Here is a 24,452-nt window from a genome sequence, read left to right on the forward strand (position 1 = left end):
TAATGTATTGGGGTTTTTTAAATAAGGTTTTGAATTGTTTTATTTTTTTAGCTGTCTTATTGTATTTTAAAAATGTTCTGTTTTGATCATTGATTGATTTTAACTGTTTTGTGGTATTTGTAAACTGCCCTGCGCTATTCTGTAAGGGTGCTCTAGAAATCGAACAAACAAACAAATAAATAATGAATATTGCATGATGAGCTTTACCATTTGAGTTTTGGGTTCCTTTGGTAGTGCTCTTTTTTTTTTTAATGAGATGATATTGGTGTTTTCATTCTGGTAGATATTGATGAGTGCATTGAGCTACCTGGACTCTGCCAAGGAGGACAATGTATCAATTCATTTGGTAGCTTTCAGTGTCAGTGTCCATCCGGCTACTACTTGAATGAAGATACTCGAGTATGTGATGGTAAGTAATATGCACAGACTCTCTGCATGGTCTTTCTCCAGAATACATTAAAGCCATGCTGGGCAGTACAAGTGTAGGAAACGGCACTTAATGCACAGTTGTGTGCATAATTACTGATCTTTTCAAGCACTCTCATATATAATCCTCACCCTTTCTCTGTTCCTTCCCTTTCATTCTGCCTAACGTGCCCTGCTAACTGAGCAAAGAGATACCTTTTAAAGTGGCGATTCTCTTATTTTTAGCTGGGGAGAGCACCTCCCCAACATAGCATCCCTCCAGTGGCTGTTGCTGGTGTCTACCTTGTTTCTCTTTAGATTGTGAGCCCTTGGTGTATTATTTATTTTTCTCAGTAAACCTCTTTGAAGAGTAGTATATAAGTGTTCGTAGTGGTAGTGTTGGGTTGAAAGCACTCATGACGAGACTGTATCATGTCTTTGTTCTGTATGTGACCGAGCACACTCTGCACTAAGGAAAGGTTAAGCTCCATCTGCAACTCCTTCTGCCCTCTCTCTCCTGGAAGTTGAGCTAAATCATCAGTTGCCAGGGCCCAGGAGATCATTCCATAAGCACCCCCATATATCCCTATTATCCACCTTTTTGTGGACTGTACATAAAAAACCCCACCCTGGGAGCGAGTTAAATCATTTCAGCTTGTGAGTCTTACCTATTGACTGCTAACCTTACCCCTCTCACTGTATGGGATGGGATAGTGGTAGTTCTGACATGCAGGGCCTCCAAGAGCTGGTTCAGGCCTTGATAGAAAAAAATTGGGGGTTCCCCCCCAGCAAGGGCAGAGCAGCTATAAATCTTTATATCCCCCAAGCAGAGAAGCGCTCCTTCTCCAGACGCGGGAGCCGGAAATCTTTGCAGGCTTCCGTCGCTTCCAAAAAGTTCATTATTGGATGCCAGCGACTGTTGGATATGTCTCAGGAAAGTTGTTGATGGAGCCTTGGAAGGGAAACTGAAATGCGCCTGTTCTGATCTCTGTTCTGAACACAGCTCCTTTTGGAAGTAAGATGCCATTGACATGAATGGAACTTAACTTCTGAGTAAATGTGTCCAGAATGGGGATGCAGGTCTTCTTCCTCCCTGCACAGCTGTGCTCAGATCAGATTCCCGCCCCTAGCGATATTATTCTGATCTGTTTCAGCCAGATCCATAGCAAAATCTCATGGATTAGCTTGCAATGTCCTTTGGTCCTGTAGCTGCGGAGCCTGAGCTTTGGGAAAGCAGAGCTTTCCTTTGTGCAGTGCCTCGTTTCCCCCAGCCTACCTTCCTCAACCTTCAGGCAAAGTACCTCCCTTCTCTCTAGCTGGGCAGCCGCCCGTGCCTCTTCACACTCCTCCACTCTCGTTGTTGACTCCTGCTTGGGCTGCTCTCTCCGGCGCAATGTGCAGCAGCATTCCTTGGAGGCAGCATTGCTGTGGTGGTGTCGAGAGAGGGACTGCCCCTTCCTTTGCCATCACACTGGCATGCACAGCTAGGATCTCATTCTCCACTGCGCCTCTGCACACACACTGGCTGGGCTCCCCTCCAACTGCCAGGCCCCAGGGATTTGTACTGGCTCCCCCCATTCTCTTCAGCCCTGCTGACATGATCCAAGTGCTCCGATCTTTAAGTGGTCTCAGCAACCACATTTCCACGTGATGTTCAGACAGCTTTAACCCCCAAACATGGTCCAGCACATAAGAAACTCTATACAAAAACCTACTGCAATTGTTTATGGTCTTGTTCGGGATTTACCTTGTGACAGGGTAACCGCAGTTCTGCCAATGCCAGGGCTGAACCTTCTGCTACCTCCTGAGCATGTGCAGAGTGCTTTCCTCTTATTTTTGAACCACTGCTGTCAGCACGTGCACATCTGGCATGGCTCCCTGGCAAGCTTCAGCCACATTATGTTTGTCATTAAGCCCCAATCTTGTATTTTTCTTGCAGACGTTGATGAATGCATCACCCCTGGCATCTGTGGGCCTGGCACTTGCTACAACACCATCGGCAACTACACCTGTATTTGTCCTCCTGACTACATGCAAGTCAATGGCGGGAACAACTGTATGGGTAAGTTCTTTACAGTCTTCGGCTGGTGGCAGTCAGCTTGACTGAGTTTAATGGGAGCAAAGCCAGCTTGCACAAAACAGCCCGTTGGCCCTGTTTCTTCATGTGCATCAGTCAAATGAAGAAATAATGTTAGTAGTAACATGGCATCTGCCATATCTAAGCTCATCAATCAGAGAGCCTGATTGCATGTTAATGTTCCCTTCCCAGCGTTAATGGACAATGTCATTTTTCAGACAAGGTTGCCTTTTACATCCTTTTGGCAAGGATGAGTTTTCCTGCCACTGATCCATGAACAGAACTTCCCAGGGGGAAGGTAGCTGGCAAAGCTGGTGGATGGCTGCAATGGTCTTAACGATGGAGAGCAGCGTCAAGTCGTGAATCGTGCCTCTCTTGACATTAGCGGCAACATTCTCACGGTGTTTGTTTATATATTATATATATTTATATATCACCATCCAACCAAGGCAGTTTAGGGCAGGGTTTTTTAACCCTGGGCCTCCAGCTGTTGTTGGACTACAACTCCCAGAATCCCCAGCCACAAAGGCCAGGTCTGGGGATTCTGGGAGTTGTAGTCCAACAACATCTGGGGGCCCAAGGTTAAGAAACCCTGTCTAGGGTTACTATTCTATGGGCACAGTTGCGGGTAATAAGGGTTTTTTTTAATGTTACTGGGCCAAACTTAGATGTAACCGCAGCAATTCAGTGTGTTTAAACATGGAATCTTTAAAGCATGTAGAAAGCCCTGTGTGTGTGCGTGTGTGTGTTTGTGTGTGTATACTGATGAGAGAAGCACTTGGCAAAAGAAGTTGCAGGGAGGGTTTGAGTGGGGTTCTGCACTCCACCCTCATAAGCTCCTTTTGTTGTTTAAATTATTCTTTAAATTGTTTGTTTTGTTGTTTAAATTGGCCACCAACCCTTCTCTGTCTATGTGATTGGGGCAATTTTATATTTAAATACACAGAGCGGTCACATGTGATTTGACCCTGTAAGGCACCTGGTTCTTTCTCTGCTGCTAGAGCTCATATGGGTTATCCTCCTCACGTGCTCCAGAGGCAGGACGGTGCAAATAACCTAAAGCTTTTAAGAGCCCGGGAAGGAAAATCCCGCCCAGTTCTTTCCGTCCCGCCTCCAGCTCCAGAGACGGCCCCCCTGTTTGGCCCTTCCAGAGATGCCCCCCCTGTTTCTTATCCTTTCTCCCTTTTTCCTTGTTTATATTTTTCTGTCTTTCCTGGATTAGTTTTGTGTTGCATCGTTTACCAACTAAAAAGAAAAGAACCCCTTTTTCCTTTTCTACTTACCTAGGGGATTCCTTGGTATCAAATGTTTTAGGTATTAAAGGTACACAGGCTCAACAGACTTTCCAGAAATCTTGCATCTCACATGGTCTTAAACACACATTGTTAGGTACTTAAAAGATCTGGGGCCTGGGCAAAGAAGGACCTGGTTCAGGCCCACAGCCTCCCGCCATTTTGATAATCAAATCTTTTCATGCTCTATAAAAGAATCTAATACTCTCTTCCAGTTTTGAAGCCACATTGATCACCAGTACAGTATACCCTTGTTATATCTGGTATGTTTTGGCCAGGGACCTTGCTAGGGTCCTATTAGGACTGGGTCCCTGGCCCGCAGTACTTGCTCTGTTTTCAAACTCCCTTCCCCTTTGCAATAACTTCTTGTGGCACCTTTTGCCAATGTGTAACATTTGGGGGTTGGAGGGTGTACTGTGCATTAGTGTGCTGTGCATTAGTACCTTCAACCATTATTTTCTTTTTTGAGGTGCAGTTTTTAAAAAGAAGGTTGGCAGCAGGGAAGGGGGGGACGGTTAATAGTACTTTTTATGAGGCACCCATCTCCTTCTCCTGGGCTGTCACCACCTTCTCCTCCTCCTCCATTTAGCCCAGCAGCAAACCAGCTGCTGGGCACAATGGGTGTCTGCTGTCCCTCCCCATTGAGCCTGGGGACTGAGTTGCTGCTGGACATGAGGGCTGCCTGCTGCCCTTAACATTGAGCCCACATACTGAAAGAGTCAGTCCCCAGCACAACTACCTTTCCCTCCCCTTTGTTTGCAAATGGATTGGGATTGGACAATGGATTGGGATTGGACAAAGGATGGAAGAGGAAATGGGGGGGGAGGTGCTCAACTCCATCCCTCCCCCTTTCCATTACAGTCACCTGCAGGGGGAAGTGATGGGAAATGCTGTTAGGCTGGGATTTTTAATTCTGGCCCTGAGCATGCCCTCTTGCCACCACCTCCTGCTTCTTCCAAACAAGATTGGTGGTGGAGTGGTATGAAGGGTGGGCAGGCAGGCAAACAAGAGGTCCAGGGCACCTAGCCAAACATTTGGGGCATGTGCCCCTTGTGTCTAGTGCTAGCAGTGCTGTGCTTGATGCCTGGAAGTCAATATATGCACCAAAGCTTTTAGACTCCCCATCATAGTTCAATTTTCAGGGCCAATATAAAAAACAAAGTGTGACTCTGATCATGTACAGAATGCCTTTCTGTCATCCCCAAGTAATTGTAACTGAGATTGTAACTTCTGGGAAATAGTGGAACACCCACTATTAAGTCCTTGTACATGGCCAGGACAGACAGAATTGGGTCAAGATTGCAAGTCCTCACATAAATCAGGTGCTTCATAGTAAACCTTTTGATCAGCTGTGCAGTGTCTGGAGCCTCACCTTGTAGATTGCTGGTCCAAGCGTTTGCCTAAACAATTCAGTTTAGTTCAGTCCTGTTCCCCCTGCCGAGTTTCTCTTGAAGTTCCGAACTCAAATGAACTCAAAACATCTAAAGCAAAATGAAGCCAAAAACATGGAGCATCATCTTCCAGTCCTTCCCCAGAAGAATATGAACTCACACATTGAGCAAGACTTTAAATAAGAACCCATGACTGGTTGAGGTTAGCTCTGTGCTGCTGCCAAGATTTTGAGGCTCTTGATGAGTGTGTTCTGGGTTTTTATAGTTACGAAATCGAGTGGCATTCGTGGGATTTTGGACGATGCTCCAAGGCTTTTTTTCCATTGACGATGACGTAACTACAGTACACCATAGCTGTCAGCTTGTAACAAAAACACAAAAATAGTCCCTTTTAAAAACAAAAAATGCCAAAGCTTGAAACAAATGGCTTCCTAATCACGTATGAAGCAGAGTGATGCTTAGCAGGTTCTGGCTCTTAAGGGCAGGGCCAGCCCAAGTCATTTTGGTGCCTGAAAATTCAATATTGAGAAACTGAAATGGTATGCCCATGTTCCCACTCACTGACAGGGAGCATCATTTGCTGGGTAGTTCTCTGTGTGTGCCTCTTTAAATGAATGGGAGCTTCTTGAGAGCTGTTTCCGCAGAGTTCATTTCAACAAGGCTGATGGAGAAGAACTTGTGGGTTGTGCCCGCTAGTGAGATTTGACTTCCATTTCACCACACCTGGCATCACAAGGTGGTATCTTCAGATCCTGCCAAGGACCTAGCTCCTTAGGGGGCCCCTCTGTGAATGCTTACCATGCTCCTAAGGGAGAATTGAGCCCAGCCAGCAACTGGCTATTAGGTGGGCCTGCTCCCCCTAAGTTGGTGGTAGGTGTTGGCCCTTGTGGGCTTCTTTTGCTGAGTTAGCAGAAGAAGCAGTATTCTAACTGGCTCACTGATGCCCACCATTTCTTCCCCATAATGCCCTCTGCCCTGCCCCATGTAGTGTCATCACACAATGTGTGTGTGTGGAGTGGGCAGCTGGTGCCTCCCAGCTAAAATACTGTTGTTTCTGTTGTAGCAGTAGCTAAATAACCATGTCACTGATACCAACCTCCCAAGTATGGACAGGAGAAGAGCCCATTGAGGCCCACATGTAGGGCATGGAGGCAGCAGCCTTCTCTCTTGCTTGCTACTGGGATTTGGGAGCACACTGTTGCTTTACATGGAGATTCTGCATAGCCATCCTGACTACTAGCTGCTGATAGACCAATCTTCCTCCATGCTTGATTCTAATCCCCTTTTAACCTTTTCTAAGCCGAGGGCCATCCTGTTATACATAGTGTGGAGAAGTACTTCTTCCTATCTGTCTTGAATCTCCTGCCAGTCAATTCAAATGATGGCCCTCATTTCTCGTATAATGAAGAGAGAGAGAAAGATAGCCCAGCGTCCACCTGAGGGCTGGCCCAAGATGTGTTGGTGTTCATGGTGATATTTGGGTGCCCCTCAACACACATTAATTAACAGGGTAGAGTGCAATGGGAACGTCTTTGTGAACCTCATTGAAATTAAAGGGCAGTCATCCCAGTGGATTGTGCTATATCAAAGAGGGCAGCCATCCCAGTGGATTGTGCTACATCAACCAGACCCATGTGCCTTGCTGACTCTGCTGCCTTTAGTCTAGGCCCCACCATTACAGGGGGTCATCTCCCCTTGCCTGATGGTAGGACCATCTCTGCTTAAACGAAAATTTCAGAACTGACTTCCTGATGTACACTGAGCCAAAACTTGAATCTCCTTTTTTTCCCCCCATTGCAGATATGAGGAGGAGTCTGTGCTACAGAAACTTTTATGCTGACAATCAAACCTGTGATGGAGAGCTGCTTTTTAACATGACCAAAAAAATGTGCTGCTGTTCCTACAACATTGGGCGAGCCTGGAATAGACCGTGTGAACAATGCCCCGTCCCGAGCACTGGTTGGTGTTTTAGTTAGAGATAAAGCAGAGTTATGAGCCCAGGGTATACAGAATGGTGTTGCAAAAGAACAGAGATGGTTATGTGGCATATAAACATGTCACAAAGCTCTTATACACTTCCACCATGATTCTCTGGGTGGTTTTGCCACATGCGCATATACACAGAGGTGCTGCTGAAATTTCGCCAAATTTCATCTTAACCTCCCCAGTTGGATCAAAAAACTGTGGAAAGAGGGGATATGGAAGCAAAACTTCCCTTTGCTATGCAGAGCTGGGATTCAGCTGGGCTGCTGCAAGAGCCTCCAGCTAGTGTGGAGCAGTCTGCAGTGGCTACAAGTGCTGTGTTTGGATTTGAGAAACCCGTGTTCCAATCCCTGCTTAGCTATGCTATAAAGGTAGAGTCAGACACAATACAGTATTTTCTCCCCAATATGGTTGCATATGACAGTGATCATTGATCATGATGTGTCTACTTATCCTTCTATCGTCTATAATAAACAGGTTTTGCAGGGTCTCGTAGTACTTCAAAATATGGCAAAATCTGCTTGGCTAGAAATGACAGTCAAGTAAAAGAAATGAATGTGGCCACCAAAGGTAGCTGTGCTTTTGTGGTAGCATCTTCGACTCCCTTAAGAACTATGGTCTGTCTCCAGCCTTCAGATCACATTCAGTGACCCTAGGCACATCTCTTTTTCGAACCTCCTTTACAATTGGCCAAAACATATTTTGAGATCCAGTGTGGTGTGATGGTTAGAGTGGTTAGTGTAGTGGTTAGAGTGATTAGAGTGTTGGACTAGGACTGCAAAGACCCGAGTTCAAATCCCCATTCAGCCATGAAACTCACTGGGTGACTCTGGGCCAGTCACATATCTCTCAGCCTAACCTACCTCACAGGGTTGTTGTGAGGAGAAACATAACCACGTACAGCACTCTGGGCTCCTTGGAGGAAGAGCGGGATATAAATGTAATAAACAAATACATAAAAATAAACAAATATCTATTTATTTTTTAAATGCAGTAGCTGCATTGGTCCACTAGAAAAAGCAAAAACAAGAGTAACAGTGATATAGTGCCTTTATCAGGACCAACATGAGTGTCACAAGGGAGAGAGCAAGCTTTTGAATTCATCACAGTTGTAGGCAGCTTGTTAAGCAAAATTAAAAACAAATTAACAGAAGGGCAGGAGGAAAGAGGATGTTTGTAGGCAAGAAGACACAGAGAGCCCCAATCTGCAGTCTGTAATATATTGTCTTAAGTCTGAAAGGAGGAGGTGCTTTGAAGACTACTAGGTTAGGCCATGCCTGGTGCAAAAATATTTCAGGTTGAAAATCAGGCATGCTGTTATGAAGGAGCAATGGCCATTCTCCCTTTGAAAATATAAACAATATAAATAAATAATATTATCTTATTCAGCTGTACCACATAAGGTTGCTGGGAGGTTAAAAAGTCTATTCATAGCTCCTTAAAGAAAGGGCAGAATATAAATATAACACATGAGCACAGCTCCTCTGCTGTGTGATGTTCCCAGTTCTGGGAAACAGAAGGCTTCAGAACTACGATGCCCCTTCCAGCATCCATGAAGTTAAAAGCTATAGTTTACTGGGGAGTCTTGTAGGAGAGAAGGCAGAGAGAGAACCAACCCAGATTTCTCATGATAAGAAACCACTACTGATTTGACTGACCATTTTTTTCAAAGTTGTCAGGCTGATTTTGTTGGTTTTATACCTTAAATAGGTTTTTATTGTTTTGTTCATCTTCACTAAACTCCTGCAAGTCACTGTTGTTTCCATTTTACAGATGTGTTGGGGAGATAGTGACTTGTCCAAGCTAGGATTTGATCCAAAGTCCAGTACTCAGCCCTCTGGAATGCATAGGCTTCCCTGTGGCCAAGTCCCCTTTTGCAGTGGCAAAGGCCCTCCATCTATCATTTAGAGGGCCTTTGAGACACTTCAACCCTTCTCCCTTTTTTCCAGAAATATCAGTGAAATGGCCTCATTGTGGATATTATCACATCCACAGATGGCTTGTTTTTACGTAAGAGAATATTCAGCAGCTGCTTCTAGATAATTGCCATAAAAATTAAACCAACCTAACATCTGAGTTCACCCTGAGATTATGTTAAATAATCCATTTTTGTCATGTATTTGGTGTTTACATTTATCTGTCTAGTTCCTAATATGCATTCACAGATTTGCACAGATCTGTAACTGTTGCTGTGTGCAACCTGGTTGGTGAAAGGACATCAGAGGGCTTGGCTTCAGATGAACAAAGCAGTTTGTCCTGCAGAAGCATGCTACAGTCTTGTAAGGATGCATTTAGAAAACCGGACCTTCAAAAGTAATACATTATAGGCTGAAGCTGAGTTTTGTATTACCTTAGAATGGAAACCAGTCACAGGAACATAGGCAGCTGCCATATACTGAGTCAGACCATTGGTCTTGAATGACTTGATATATGCTTCTTTGCTGTTTCATTTTTCAGATGAATTTTCAACTCTTTGTGGAAGTCAAAGGCCTGGTTTCTTCATTGACATTTACACAGGGTTACCAGTTGGTGGGTTAAAATTCTTTTGAATTTTTTCTTATTTTCATTCTTTGGATTGTTTCTTCTTTGGTTGGTTGGATGGATGGATGGTTGATTCTTTTCCCTAAATAAATTCCATATGATACATATTTTAGGGGAAAGGGAGGATTTTTTTCCCCCCGGAGAGTTGTGGAGACTAAACAGCACAATAGACCTCAGCCTCCATATCTTAGTTTGTCAGATCATGCCAACTTTCATCCTGGATTTCATTGCTGGTAGCTATGATGACTGCTCTTTGGGGTGAAGGCAATGTAAATTTCTGAAAACTGTGTAACTAAACTTCAGTTAGTATACCATAGTACTAAAAGCAGAAAATGTCTGGGATGGTCGCCAATCAGCAATGGGTTGGAAGGGAACTGGGAATCATTTCTTTTTGCTAAAGCACAGATTTTTATCGGACATTTCACACTAGTTCCTTTGGGTATTTAATTTAGGGAAAATCTATTTAGTTTGTGTGTGCTTTAAGTGGGGGCAGGGAAGGGTTTCAGGGTAATTGTTTTTCACACACAGACAGAATAAATGTGTCAACATTTCATAGCCAAGATTTCCAAATCTCAAACCCAAAGGGGGGAAGCAGGAATTCACAGAGAAGGAGCCAACTATATTCTTAGAGGGAATTCCCTTCTTCCCTTTCTTGTTTTTATTCCCATGAAGTACAAACAAGAACAGTTTATGGTGCAGAAAAGTAGAACTATGCAATATAGTCTGTAGCTAAGATAGAAAAACCAAGTGTGATCTGGCTTTAGAAGTATTATTGTTTGTTTCATTGAATCAACTTCTGTTTCCAATGCTATACATTTTTCATTGTAGATATTGATGAATGCCGTGAGATCCCTGGTATGTGTGAGAATGGGGTCTGCATAAACCTGGTCGGCAGTTTCCGATGTGAATGTCCAGGAGGATTCATTTACAATGAGAAGTTACTGATCTGTGAAGGTGAGGTTTCCACTTGGGGTCAAACCTATGGCTTAGAAATTGAGAGTGGCATGCTGAACTATGTGAGTGTGTGAAATCGGTTCAGGAGCACACTTTGCTGCAGATTTTGCTACTTTCTGCTCATGTCCCAACTTTGTCTTGACTACTAGCAAACATTTTGCCTTCTCAGAAAAGGTATCATTTATTTAGCTACAGTGCCTATAATCGATATATGTCACAGCCATAGTTTACAGGGGTGTAGCAGTGTTCCCTCTAATAGGGAATCCCAGATGTTGTTGACTACAACTCCCATAATTCCTAACCAAAGGTCATCACAGCTGGGGATGCTGCCCCGTGTGTGTATATTAAAGACTGAAATTGTGAGGGCACATTGTGAAGCATTGTATATTTTCTGTTAAACACAGATTATCAGATTTTCCAGCAATATAAAAACCACTTGTGACAAGTGAATCGCCTTAATTTTTATGGGCAAAAATAAACACCAGCAGTGTGTGGTCTTTCTGGGTTGGAACACAAGAACATTGTTTACTTCCAAGTCAATATTTCTTTCCCAGTGGAAGCAAGATGTGTGCAAATATCTGCAACCTATGCACATTAGCCTTGCAATCTTTTTGTCCCTTCATGTTCCATTGTCACTCGTAGTCAGACAAGTGTTCCAGTTCTGTTGCTTTTTTTTTGCCCAGGTATAGCAGCTTGGAACAGATTTAGATGTTGCAAAGAGGCAAGCCATCCAAATCTCAAGGAAAATAGAATCATGAATCACTTGTTCTTTTGCATGCCACTTCACAGGAAATCTAAAACAGCTCACAACAGCAAAGTTGAAATCTTGTCTTTCACAAAGGTTACAAGTGTTTAATTGTGGCTGAAAACAAGATTGTCTCGTGTGTTTTTAATTTTGTGCACACAACCAGTTAGCACCCTTGTGATTGGTTACTTCTCTCTCCCCAAAAGAATTGGCTTTCAGATCTTCTTTGCCTGTAGGAATTCTGTGTATGAGAGTACAGCTGTTTTAAATGGGCGTGCCTCCATTTGTGGTAATAAACTGAGAAGTTTTACTAAAATGCATTACTGTGGGCAGCCTTTCAGATGGAAAAGTACTGTTCACTCACACACTGTGCCCCCAGGCAGCAGGAAGGAAAACTAGGTCAAATAAAAGTAATGCTAATTAGGAGCTAATCATGAACTGTAAAATGAAAAAGAGGCAAGAATAATGTGCTCCGTGTTACACTCCTGAATTAAAATCAGTTACATTTGTTGACCTTTCCTTAATTGGGCTTATTAAAAATAAATGTTTGTATTTTAATGAATTGTCTAATAGACATTAACAAATAATGTGTAAATGATTTTATTAAGCAAAATTGCTTTATTATTCTTAGAAATTCACACTATGAGAGAAAAGAATGCACAATTCTTAGTTTCCAGAGAGGACAGCTGAGAAAGAGACAGATTTGCCCAAAGCACCCAGTTAGGACAGCTTTGCAGGTTACACAAAAGCTGCAACAGCGGAAGCACTAGTAACCTGAGCACCCTTTGTTACTGTTTCCTGTGAGGTGCAGGAGTTTTGACTGCTTTCGGTGCTCTCACATTTCACTACAGGGAGTAGTTCTTTCCTGTGCTCTCTTGTGGATGGTGCTCCCTAAGGTCTGGATGAGGTCCTGGCAGCCTAACCTTTCAAGCCATCAAAACTCTCAAGCCATCAAAGGCCCAGAATCCCCAAATACAGTAAACAGAGTGGCAATCTTGCTTCCCCCTTAGACTCTGCTGCTAATAAATCACTGAAAAACACCACTGAGATTCAGGTTAGGTGGAATGTGTCTCAGAGGTGCCAGATGAGATGAGGCTTGAAGTATCAACTGCTTTCAAGATTGCAGTGCTTCCAATAAGACCCTATTCCTTTTGTCCTTGTGATGGGTCCTTCTTCTTAATCTGAGCGTACGCTGGAAGCTCAGGTCTCATATATTAAAGAGTGGGAAGGCAAGATGTATGAACATTCTGATATGTCAAAATTGACCAACCCTATTAGAATTAAAGAAGGGAGACAGAACAAAAATAAGTTTCTTCAAAACTACAAATTATGACTGGCAAAATAAGGCATACTTGTGAATGGACACATTTCAATTATTTAGTGTGCTATAAAGCAAAGAAATTGTTTTGATTTTGTGTATGTTTTGTAGAAATTTATTTTTGAAATCCAATAAAACTTGAATTTACAGTTTTAAATTAATTTAAAAAAAATTAATAAATTAAGTTTTAGATTAATTTTCAAAAATGTAGGTGCGAGCAGTTCTCCCACCCAGCTCCTACGTTTTCTTGATGTTTGTAGCTGGGGGAAAATAAAAAGATAATACATAAGAAGCTTTGAGGTTAAATGAAATAAATGTTATCCTTTAATGTATGTTATCCCTGAATCTTGGAGGAAGTAGGATCTATCAACTTACAAAGACTACAGTTAAGTACCTAGACATACAGATAGGCATAAGTGGCTGTAACTTAAATTCCAAGTTAAATTGGTAAATGCAATAGGGATGTAATTCAAAATTACTAGCATTCTTTCCCCCCAACCCATAGTAAGGCTGATTTCTTCTTTGTTTCCAACAGATATTGATGAATGTCAAAATGGGCAGGTGTGTCAGCAGCATGCTGAGTGCATCAACACACCAGGGAGCTACCGCTGCGATTGCAAACCTGGTTATCGGTTCACGTCACTAGGCTGGTGTGTTGGTGAGTACTTCCAAGCTGGTGAATTCCACTGTAAAGTATGTTACTTCTTTAATTGCTGAAACAAAGGTGCTGTTTTGCAAAGAGGTGTATGAATGGCACGCATTTGTATAAAGACAAGATACATTGATGGAATTTCTGTTTCTGATCTTGAGGCTGCAGTCCACCCCACACCCCTCAAAAGACACAGCCAGTGAAATGTTCTGTTTGTTTAAATTGTGGCTGACATCCTGACAGAGCACAGGTGCTATGTGAGAAGTGCTGCTGCTGAGTTCCTAATGCACTGTTGGGGTGGCAAATTTTAACAACCTCCCCTTCCCCCATAAGCACTCTGTGCTACCTGAAAATATGTTCCTAGGGCTGCTCAACCCTTAGGGACATATTTTTGGGTGCTACAGACCACTTCCGGGGGAAGGGAAGGGCACAACATGACTGCCACACATGTGTGGAGGCAATGTGTATGCAGGGGCAGCTGGGAGACACCCCACCAACACACAAAGATATCTGTGAGGTACGCCGGGATTACGGAAGTGGTGGCAAGTGGGAGGAGCTGGAGGTATGGACCTGCTCTCCTCTTTGTTAAAGGGGCTGTGGAAGCTCTCATTTTTAAAGGGATTGTGCTACCGATTTGGATGCTGAATCACATTTCAGCACATCCCTAGCCTGTGTTCCTCCAAGCATTCCATGATTGTCTGGACATCCTGTGTTCCTTACAATAGTAATGGGGACATGATCCAGGATGTTCTCTGAGCAGGAATAAAAGCTCACATGCTGGACTCTCAGGTGGGCCCCTTGTGTTTCAAGAACCTTTGCGACATTAGCTCTGGATGCCAATGTTAGTCTGAAAGATAGTGCCCTATGCTTGGTGGTGTGTGCCATTGTGCACAAATTATATCCCTCAAAAGCAGTATTAACTTAATCAAAATTATGCATTGGGGAAAGGTATGGGTGTACACCATGACTGTAAAGGTAGCATACATTTCTGCACAAAGCAGGCATTGCAAAGGACTTCAGCAACATTTTATGAGATTTTGAGTTCTGAAGTTTTGAATTGTTGGAAGAGTACCTTTCCCTCCAATACAGGCTGACATTGTTTTATGAGGTTCCAACAGGAAAGGGCTGTAGAAGCAGAAGTGAAATTTCACTTTGAGAATTAAAGTCTTGTTTTGTTTGGGTTCACTAAGTGACTTAGTCTGTTGCTAACAAAATTGTTCTCGAAAGCCCTTCACTGAAAAAGGAACAGGAAAATACAGGGAAGCAGCTGATATAAGCAACAATGTCCTCATATATATTGGCACAAACATTACTTCCCTGAATTTTGTTCTGACCTTCATAGAAAGAGAGAATAAAGTATAGTGTTGGCCAGTTGATAAGTATGCCATTTTAAGTAACGATTGAGCATGATACAATACATGGGGATTGTTTGTGAATGTATTAAACTTTAATCTGCCATATTGTTTCATCAGTTTGAGATATTTCTTCCTTGCAGTACCTTAGTGGAGGTTTTCAAATGGCAAATGTTGTTTCAGTTCCTCATAATGCTCTCCTCAAGTTTAAAATCAATTTAGTATTTTGTTCAGCGTGAGGTACAGGCAACCTTCCCTTGGAGATAAAGTTCTGGCTGTGAATTAGCATGTGTAAATAACCGTGACAAGGGGGCTATAATAGCCTTATAATAGCCCTTGACGCATCTTTTCAGCCTTAGGGATATTCTTGTTCACCTCAGTTAATCTGAGTTCATTGTACACTGTAAACTATGAGCTTCTGGCCAGAGTCAACCAAAGTATGAGATGCCTAATTATTGGGTTGATTTCTGCATGACCTCTCTGCCTGACGTCTGTTCATCAAACAACATCTTCTGAATCAGGAACTAGTGCTTGTCCAGATCCCAGGGATTACACAGCTAGCTGCCTAGAAGTTGAGCAGAACAACACTAAAATACACAGTTATTCAGAGAAAGTGCTGCATGCATGACTGGTTACTAAAAGTCTGTCTACCAAAAAGAGGTATGATCTGAATCTATTGGTTCATGTCAGGGCAAGGACATAGATAAGGGGGAAACTAGGCCCTACTGTCCCTTCAGGCTCCGTGAGACAAGGACCTAAGAGCCGTGATCTTCAAGATCAACAGAGAATGCCCTTTTATGATTCTTCTAACATTCTGTCATTTTTCACTTTATGACAATTTGACTGTCCCCTAATTGGGTTTCTTAGGTCTAAGTTAACAGTAATTTTATAGGTGATTTGATACATATTTTTCTGTGCAAATTTTTTCATTTCTGAAAATGTATTGCTTCATAAAATCAGTTAGTAACAATGATTTGATGCAATACCAGTCAAATTGGGCAGTTTCAAAATTGTAATGTCAGGTGATTATCACCATGTGTGTCTGTATAAAATATAGAGCCTTTGGATGGATAGATAGAACAGTATCAACCAACCAATCAATCAATCATCTTTATTACAGTCATAGACCAGCATAAAATACAGGTTTCTCTTCAGATAATATAAATCTTAGGGCAGTATAGAAATGTAATAAATAAATAATAAATATATAAATACACACAACTGTATACACATACGGTACATATGTGAGGCATGCTAAAATCAGTATGTCAACAATTTTCGATGTCTTCATTTTTTAAAAACTACAATTAAAACAATGTAAGCGAAGTGTATCAAGCTGAAATGTTTTAAAATATTTTACAGCTTTTCCAACCCATTGTAAATTATTTTTATTGGAATACAGCATTTGAACTGCATAAATGAGTTTTACTGAATGTTTTTTCCTAGTTAAATGTTTCAATTCAACAATTTTGGATCTTGGAAAAATTTACAAGCTATGACTTCTAAAATTAATGTAGCATATTTTAAAATTTTGTTAATGATTTTTATTTATATAGTGCCATACCTGTACATGGTGCTTTACAAAAAATGAAAGGGTAGGTCCCAGTCTTGAGGGGCTTACACTCTAGACGTCAACACACAGGGAACAACAAAGGAAAGGCATTGGGAAATTTTCAAGTTCAAAATTTTCTACAAAACCCATATCAGTAATTGAATTCATGTGATGCAGAACTGGGGTAGGCAACACTGGCTCTCCAGCGGTTGTTGAAGTATAACTCCCATCACCCCCAGCCACAATAATAAATAGTTCAATAACCGCTGGAGAGCCAATTTTGCCTATCCCTGATATAGTGTGGCTTGGAGCATTCATGCACGGAGGGTCAAAGGCACTAGTTAGTCTTGACCTTAGCAGCTGCCAATGAGATGGGGGCAAAACCTATTAGCTAGAGGACAGATGTGAAATTTAGCAGCAAGTCCGAATCTTTCTTCTTTAAAGGAGGGCCTCTGCCATTTCCTCTGCATATCCCTGGGTCAGTTCCTGATATGTCCAGGTAAAGAATTATTCTGTGTGTAGCACCTCTGTTTGGGACCTTGAAGAACCACTGCCAGTCAAGTTAACAGAACTGGGTTAGGTGGACCAGCAGACAAATTCAGTTCACAATAAGGCAGTTTCTTATCTTCATGTGATTTTTTTAATGCAGTAATTTTAAATGTTTATATCATTTTTCAGATCGCGATGAATGTAAAGAGATGCCCAATCTCTGTAGCCATGGTACATGCCATGACCAGGATGGAGGCTATTACTGCACTTGTGATACTGGATTCAAAACAAATGATGACAGAACTATGTGTGTGGGTGTGTATGAAATTATATTCTTACCCTTCTGAATAATAAGAGGTAACCAAACCATCTGACTTTGTTTTGTCTTAACAGCTAGCTACATACAAATTAGTGCTTCTTCGAGTCAGGGAAAGACATAGTAAACAACTTTCTGAATTTCTCATTTTGCTTATAGATATCAATGAATGTGATCGAGACCCATGTGGAAATGGCACCTGCAGGAATACTGTAGGCTCTTTCAACTGCCGCTGTCATACAGGATTCATCCTTTCTCACAATAATGACTGTATAGGTAAGGATGCCCTCCAGGGATGCAACTGAAACACTTTTGGTTTTCAAATAGCTGGACCATATTGGTTGTTGAACAACTCAAGGAGATTGAACGAGCTGGTGGGTAATTTGGAATTATTTATTTTTGATAATAGAAGTTAAAGTGCTCATAATGTCATCCTGGAAAATCCCCAAGAACTCCTCCTGTACTTGAATGGCATAGACAGGAGTTATTTGTAGCTTTTATTACTAATCTTACTTATATCAAAAAAGAGGACTATCAACAGATTTTCCATTGTTCTGTCCTATAATAAGGGTTGCATATTTAATGTGTCTTTTTCCGTATCTTTGTAATGATTCATTTTTCAATATAAAATGAAATAAAGATGAGAGTGAAGAGTCACCATGGCTGCATCATGTTGTGAGTGTTGCATTACACTGACATTATGAGCAATCCCAAGGTATCCTGGCAGAACAGGCTGAGCTTCTAAACTGGAACGATCCTCCTTCATATGCTGCACTAGGCAAACCTTTTACCCAGCACACAACTGAGTGGAATGGAGGCTAAAGTTGGATGAAATAACTGTCATAAAACTAGCTATGCAAGTATGAGTCTATGTGTGATAATTAATAATGACTTGTTAGAACAGCTTTGCTATTAAGGGATGAGGTATCATTGTAATATGATAATATGCCATAAAATAGTCAGTCATGTTGAAGACAAAACAAAACTGTGTTTTGTTCCCAGAAGGGCATAGGCACAAACAGAGGCAAAAGAGACTTTAAAATGAATAGTCTGAATTATGATTTATGGAATGTTTTCTCAGTTCATACCCCAGAATAAATTAATGAGCTTTCCTGGTTTTTTCTTGACCAGCAGGTCAAGGGCCAGATACAGTATTTTGAGAGTCTTTCATGTGAGACGGAAACGAGAAATGGTCGCACTCTGACCTGATGCAATATTCTGCTGTGTTGGTTGGAGCCATTTTTATAAGGACTGCTACTGTTTTTAAAGTTTGGGGTCCTTTATTAAACAGTATTTGCTTCTCTGTTTTCTTCTTCTTCCCTTCTCCTCCCCAAACCCTTCCTGCTTGCTTTGTTCTTTTCTCCATCCGCATCTAGATGTTGATGAATGTGCCAGTGGAAATGGAATGCTGTGCAGAAATGGCCGGTGCATCAACACGGTTGGGTCTTTCCAGTGTCTCTGCAGTGATGGCTATGAGATATCTCCAGATGGAAGGGTTTGTGTTGGTATGTCTTAAACTTAATAGCAGAATTGGGCTGCTCTTTTCCATTGTACATGGTAGAAGGTGTTCCCATACATAATGGTGAGGAAGATGTAGGATAGATTAGGTACTCTGCTGGGATAGTAAATCTTTTCAGGAATTGCTATACTGTGTAATAAATTGCATTGTTTTTGTTAAATGCCTCCTTCATATTTTGATTATGCACAGGCCCATTCTTTCTTTCCACTAAGAACTCAAGAGTTGCTTGCAGACTGTTCCCAGATGGTCTCCCATCCAGGCAGTATTGAACTGCCATCCATTAGGACTTTTTTTTTTTTTAACAGAGGGAGGTAAAATAATCAGTCTTGTTTACAATCTAAACCATGGTTCAGATTATTGTCTGAACTGGGCCTAGAGTCTCATTGTTTTCAACTGAAGATTTAAATATATACTTGATTGACCCTTTCCAGCTGAAATCAATATGACCTAAAAGTACTTTGGCTGAGTTGCACTCTTTTTTGTTTATTGTATTATTTGCATCCCATTATTTGGGGTCACAGCCTTGCTTTGTGTACACATGATCTTCCTTTACTTAATTATCCCTGCTCCTTCTTAATGTGAATACTTTTCATTTCTGTGAGGATGGAAACTGCTGAGATACAATTCACCATATGTTGTACTGTAGATCTGTTTGTTTGTTTTTTAATTTTTACCAAAGTCCTACATGGCCCTTTAGAGCCCTAGCCCATACATAGTTGAAGGAATTGACGCTTCCCTCATGTTTCCTGGAGATACGTTATTGGGAAAGTTCAGTTTGCATTTTACTAGGTGATATAAAGGGAGCAGGGTTAGGACAAGTGAAATAATAGGAACTGATTTGTGGTGCTTTGTTTATGTATTTTTACAGATATTAATGAGTGTGCATTGGATCCTGGTAAATGTTCACCTGGTACATGTCAAAACCTGGATGGTTCATATAGGTGCATATGCCCTGTTGGATACAGCCTAGATAAGGACAACTGTATTGGTATGTGAACATTATTGATGCTATTATTGATGTTCCACTGTAGAAGCTTAGTTAAAAGAGGGAAAGTGTGCAATACTCAATAGGACAATAAGTAACAGTGATACTTCTTTTTGAACCAGTGACAAGCATCTTATTTGATACCAATGGTCCCTCTAAACAAAAAAGGGGTCACAGATTTTCCACCTGGTTCTTTTCCACCTACAACTAATGGAATATGCAGGATGTGCCCATCAAGCCATTTCTGTGATATCGGTATTAATACTTAGCTATTTGTTGTGAGTTCAAAGTATTTCATATATGTTCTTAGTAATCCTTAGAATAAGCCAGTAATAATGTCAGTGGCTGACATCCAGACGAATGCTGTATTGACCTCATTTAATTGTCTTGCCCTCATAATTGCTATACTCACTCACTCACTCCAGGAGTGGTTTACCTCACAGCCTATAGATCAACTTCTATAGGCTGATCTATAGATTATAGGAGATCAACTTCTATAGGTTGGTGGCATGTCTTCTTGCATGTTTTGCCATTCATGTCCCAGAATAAAGAATAAATTCTTTGCAGATATTGATGAGTGTACAGAAGAGGCAAACATCTGTGTCTTGGGTACTTGCAGCAATACTCCAGGCAGCTTCACTTGCTTGTGTCCTGAGGGGTTCATAGTGACCTCTGATGGAAGAAGATGTAATGGTAAGTTGCTTTACTGTCTTTTGTGATTATTTTGCTTAGATGCTACATTTCTGATGTGACCCGTAAACTCTAGAATTTAACTGCAGCACTTTCATGAAGTTCACTCCTCCCCCCCCCTTTTTTTTTAACTTCAGTGGCTTAACTGGAAGCATCTTGGCATCATTTGGCTTGCAAGATTATTTGGGCTGCTTCTCTAGAGTCCTTCTCTCAAGCCTGTTTGCTCTCCTTTGGTGCTGTAGATTTAAGCAAGGAAACTCTGTGCTTTTTGTCCATCGGAGTCAAACTACACATTACAGGAATGTTGTGGCCTTTTTGTGCTTCTGTGCCTTGTTTTGTTTTTACAGTAAATAACAGCCAGATTGGGACTGTGTAGGGGATTTAATCTTACCCACTCCCCAGCCCCAGTGTATCTTGATCTGGATCATGGGGCTGCTATATTTGTCAAGAGGGGGTGATTCATTGACACCAATGAGAGCAATTCTTCCTTGACAAAGAGCAGCTTCCCACAGGATTAGAAACTCTCCCCATGCTGTAGTCTTGACCTGCAGGGAACCAGTTTGGCTGCTACTTAGAGTAAAATGGTATGGAAGCACTAAACACACAATGGCTGTGACATGTCGTTTGACCCTGAGCTAAGGCTCAGAGCCTCCTGTCTGGCTCTTCCACTTGTAGCAGAGAGGCAATGGCTCTTTCCAGGATCTTGGACTGTTGACTCCACCTCCAAATTCTGGCAGCAGCAGAGCCATGGTTGAGGCTAGCTGCTTGTGATTCCTTCCTCCCACGGTTAGTATGATTAATTCTGCCTAGAACAAGCATTTATCAGAATTCCAAAACCACCCTGTGGTTTGGCATCCTTTACTTGGGTTTTAAAAAACACAAGGAGGGGTGTTTGTGGTATGATTTTGTAAAATAAATTAGATATATCTTATACATGTGGTTTTAGCCTTTCCTCTTGAAAACCACTCCTCCCCTCCCCCTGCCCACCACGATAGAACGTTGCTTTAAAAAAACGTCATGGGAGTTTTGCTTAGGGAAGGCCTGATTTCCTATATTATTTAGTGGACCTCGATATGATGAGGTTTTTGTCAGTGATCCCACACAAGTTTAAGGGCATGGGAATATTGATATGCAACCAATAGTAGTAGTAGTAATATTAGTTAAACCATAAAGGCTCACTGCAGCTGCAATAGTGCAGTACTGTTCTTTCCTTTTCAGATTCTCCCCAACCCCACCCCAATTTATAAACGGACATCAACTTTTGTAGATAATTTTCGAAACTAGCCATGTTCTTTTAGTCAAGGTTGTCCTAGAGGTTTTCTATTTTCTGGTAATCATTCTAACATTTGTCAAGCTTTACTTTCAGAAAGCATTTTAAAACTAAGGCCAATCTATGTAAAATTCCCTGCTTTAATTTTTGCATCAGTTTCTGGTTCTTTATAAAGCTCTTCATACTTTTCACCTCCATTGAGAGAATACTGCAATATCAGCGTGGTCCATACACATGTAAAGAAGCATTTCCATTTAAGTACTCTTACTGTACTTTCTTTTGTTGTTGTTGCCTGCCTATGCCTCTGAATTCAAAGCAACAATGGAATCGTAACCGGATGTATACACTAGACTGTAGGGCAATTGGTGAGTGCCAGTTTTAATCAGTGGGGAACAAAATAAGGGCATAGTTGTTTATTTTTTGAGGTTGTTCACCTCTGGTGTGCTTCTGTGATAGCGGATTGACCTTACTTTCTAACAATAAGTGGTAGTTTAAAAAAAATTCAAGTGGAAGTTATCTCCTTTCTGTATCTCAAAAAGGCATGTACTGTACATTGTGATTTGGTGATATGCAGCCTTATTTAAATTTAAATGATTATTTAATCTGTTGAAAGACAAATGATTAGTCAACTAAAATAGTTTATTTGCCCCCATACAAATATGAAGTTTAGTACTCCTGAATATTATTTTATTCTTTATCTAAGGCTTTTATAAAGCCTGAGATGTTGCACAGTGTGAATCTTCCATCCAGCAAAACTGGAGAAGCAGCTGGTTTTGCTGCTGATACTCAGACAGTTCTTTTGCCAACACAAGAAGCTGCCAGGTGTCTGTCTTTTAGATGCTTGTGGTTTCCGTTCTGCTCCAGTACTTAGATTACTTGGCATGAAAGAGCACAGTGTGGTGACACAAAACCAATAATACTCTATCTTACCCACAGACGGTTTGCCAAACACCTCTAAGGAGTGAAAATGGCAGGACGGACAATTGCCACTTCAGTAGTCTTTTTCCATATTATGTTGTGTTAGAATTGGGAACCCCAGCTACTTAGCTTTGTTCTGATCTTTGGTTAATAAGCATTGCTCTGGTAATAGACTGGGAATAAATTGAAGTAGTACCTAGGAATTAAAGAGAGTAATGGTACTTGCAGATGATTGCAATATAATATTAACAGACTTTAGGCCTTGCTTATATTTTGTTGTATACTTGACTCCTAAACTAGAGCTGTCTACTTGATGTATCTCTAGATAGCTGCAAATCTACTTGTGAGCATAATTCAATAAATGAAAACTGGTAAGCGCACCTTTCCTCATGCATGGGAACAGATTGCTTCTGGATAAAATCTTTAGGAGCATAGTTATGTCCACAAGCGCTTAGGATCAACCTCTATGTATCAACCCCTATATATTGATTAAAGCTTACTGTGCTGTTTGTTGGATTCTTCCTTAAATTCTACGTGACCTTGTGAGTGCATTGAATCAATGTCTTTTTAAAAAGCCGATGCCTGACCTATGCCATGCTTTTATTTGTTTAGATCTGAGAATGAGCTACTGCTTTACCAAATTTGAAGAAGGAAAATGTGTGGTTCCCAAAGCCAGAAACCATTCCAAGCACGAGTGCTGCTGCAATATGCGTGGGGAAGGGTGGGGTGAGCCATGTGAACTGTGCCCACAAGAAGGACAAGGTAGATATAAGATCTCTGATACGGCCCTTGCCATGCCTGAAATAATGAATTTTGTGAAAGTTCTGAAAGTAGGGACTGTGGCGACAGGGAGGGGGGCAGTCTTTAGGGAAGTTGTGTTGTGTTTTTAAGTACAGGATGATCATAGTTTGTTTCAATATTTGTCACTTACTTTCTGAAAGAACAGCTTCAATGTTACTATCTATATTTAGGGAATATAAATGGAAGACAGGGAAGTAGGCTTTCTTCATACACTGAATAGGATACAGAGCTGACCCTTCTGCATGTAAGAACATAAGAACAGCCCTGCTGGATCAGGCCCAAGGAAGCCCATCTAGTCCAGCATCCTGTTTTGCACAGTGGCCCACCAGATGCCACTGGAAGCCTACAGGCAGGAATTGAGGGCATGCCCTCTCTCCTGCTGTTGCCCCCCTGCAACTGGTACTCAGAGGCATCTTGCCTTTGAGGCTGCAGGTGGCCCTCCAGCTAGTAGCCAATGATAGACCTCTCCTCCATGAAGTTATCCAAACCCCTCTTAAAGCCATCCAGGTTGTTGGCTGTCACCACATCTTGTGGCAGAGAATTCCACAAGTTCATTATGCATTGTGTGAAAAAGTACCTCTGTTTGTACAGGGGCAGCTCTGGGGCAGGGAGGCAAGGGGGACAAGCCCCCCACCCGACAAGTAGTTTGCCCTCCCACACACACTTCTGAATGTAACAGGATACATATCAGTGAAAAATATATTTAAGATGAGAGTGTTAATGTGAAATATACAATTATTTCTGTTTTTTAAAAAATCTAACATGTGAGATACAGATTGCCCACCCAGAAATACACTTTGCTCCTTCTGCCCCCCTCCCCGCAATTTGTTCTTGTGGTGCTGCCACTGTGCATTCCGAAGGCATCTTCCACTGTAGAACAATCTCGGTGAACCTTTGAGAAGCTCCAGCTAAGGAGCTGGCATGCTAGCCCTTTCCCCTGAGGAGATCCTCGTGTTAGAGCGTTGCACAAGCAAACGGATACTAAATCTGAGTGTGTTCTTCTGCTTGCACAAGTGGAAGCTTGAGAACAGCTGTAGAGCCCACCTGTTATAGCACTGCAGTCAACCTTGTGGAACAATGGTCAACGCTTTTTAATTCCCACTCATGGGTCTTTGGATTTTTAAAAGAAGATTTTCATCAAGCTCACAGACTTATCTTCTGATTTTGTTTGTTTTTAATTTGGCAAAACAATTTACTTAAAAAAT

General features: G+C 41.6%; 1 protein-coding gene across 3 annotated transcripts in view; it reads left to right on the forward strand.

Annotated features, from left to right (window-relative positions):
• The window catches only part of FBN1 (fibrillin 1), a 216,762-nt gene that overhangs the window by 162,818 nt on the left and 29,492 nt on the right, over positions 1 to 24,452 (forward strand). For 2 of the 3 annotated variants that reach the window (XM_053271937.1, XM_053271938.1), the window contains exons 40-51: positions 284 to 409; positions 2,345 to 2,467; positions 6,966 to 7,124; positions 9,606 to 9,677; positions 10,518 to 10,643; positions 13,242 to 13,364; positions 16,938 to 17,063; positions 17,224 to 17,340; positions 18,441 to 18,569; positions 19,452 to 19,571; positions 20,136 to 20,261; positions 23,059 to 23,208. In XM_053271937.1, coding sequence (XP_053127912.1) covers positions 284 to 409; positions 2,345 to 2,467; positions 6,966 to 7,124; positions 9,606 to 9,677; positions 10,518 to 10,643; positions 13,242 to 13,364; positions 16,938 to 17,063; positions 17,224 to 17,340; positions 18,441 to 18,569; positions 19,452 to 19,571; positions 20,136 to 20,261; positions 23,059 to 23,208 — 1,497 coding nt within the window. Of the gene's footprint in view, positions 1 to 283; positions 410 to 2,344; positions 2,468 to 6,965; positions 7,125 to 9,605; positions 9,678 to 10,517; positions 10,644 to 13,241; positions 13,365 to 16,937; positions 17,064 to 17,223; positions 17,341 to 18,440; positions 18,570 to 19,451; positions 19,572 to 20,135; positions 20,262 to 21,844; positions 21,894 to 23,058; positions 23,209 to 24,452 lie in introns of those variants that run through there. The other variant, XM_053271939.1, reaches the window with a different exon arrangement.

This window comes from Hemicordylus capensis, chromosome 10 (assembly GCF_027244095.1).
Source record: "Hemicordylus capensis ecotype Gifberg chromosome 10, rHemCap1.1.pri, whole genome shotgun sequence".
Taxonomy (NCBI): Eukaryota; Metazoa; Chordata; class Lepidosauria; order Squamata; family Cordylidae; genus Hemicordylus; species Hemicordylus capensis.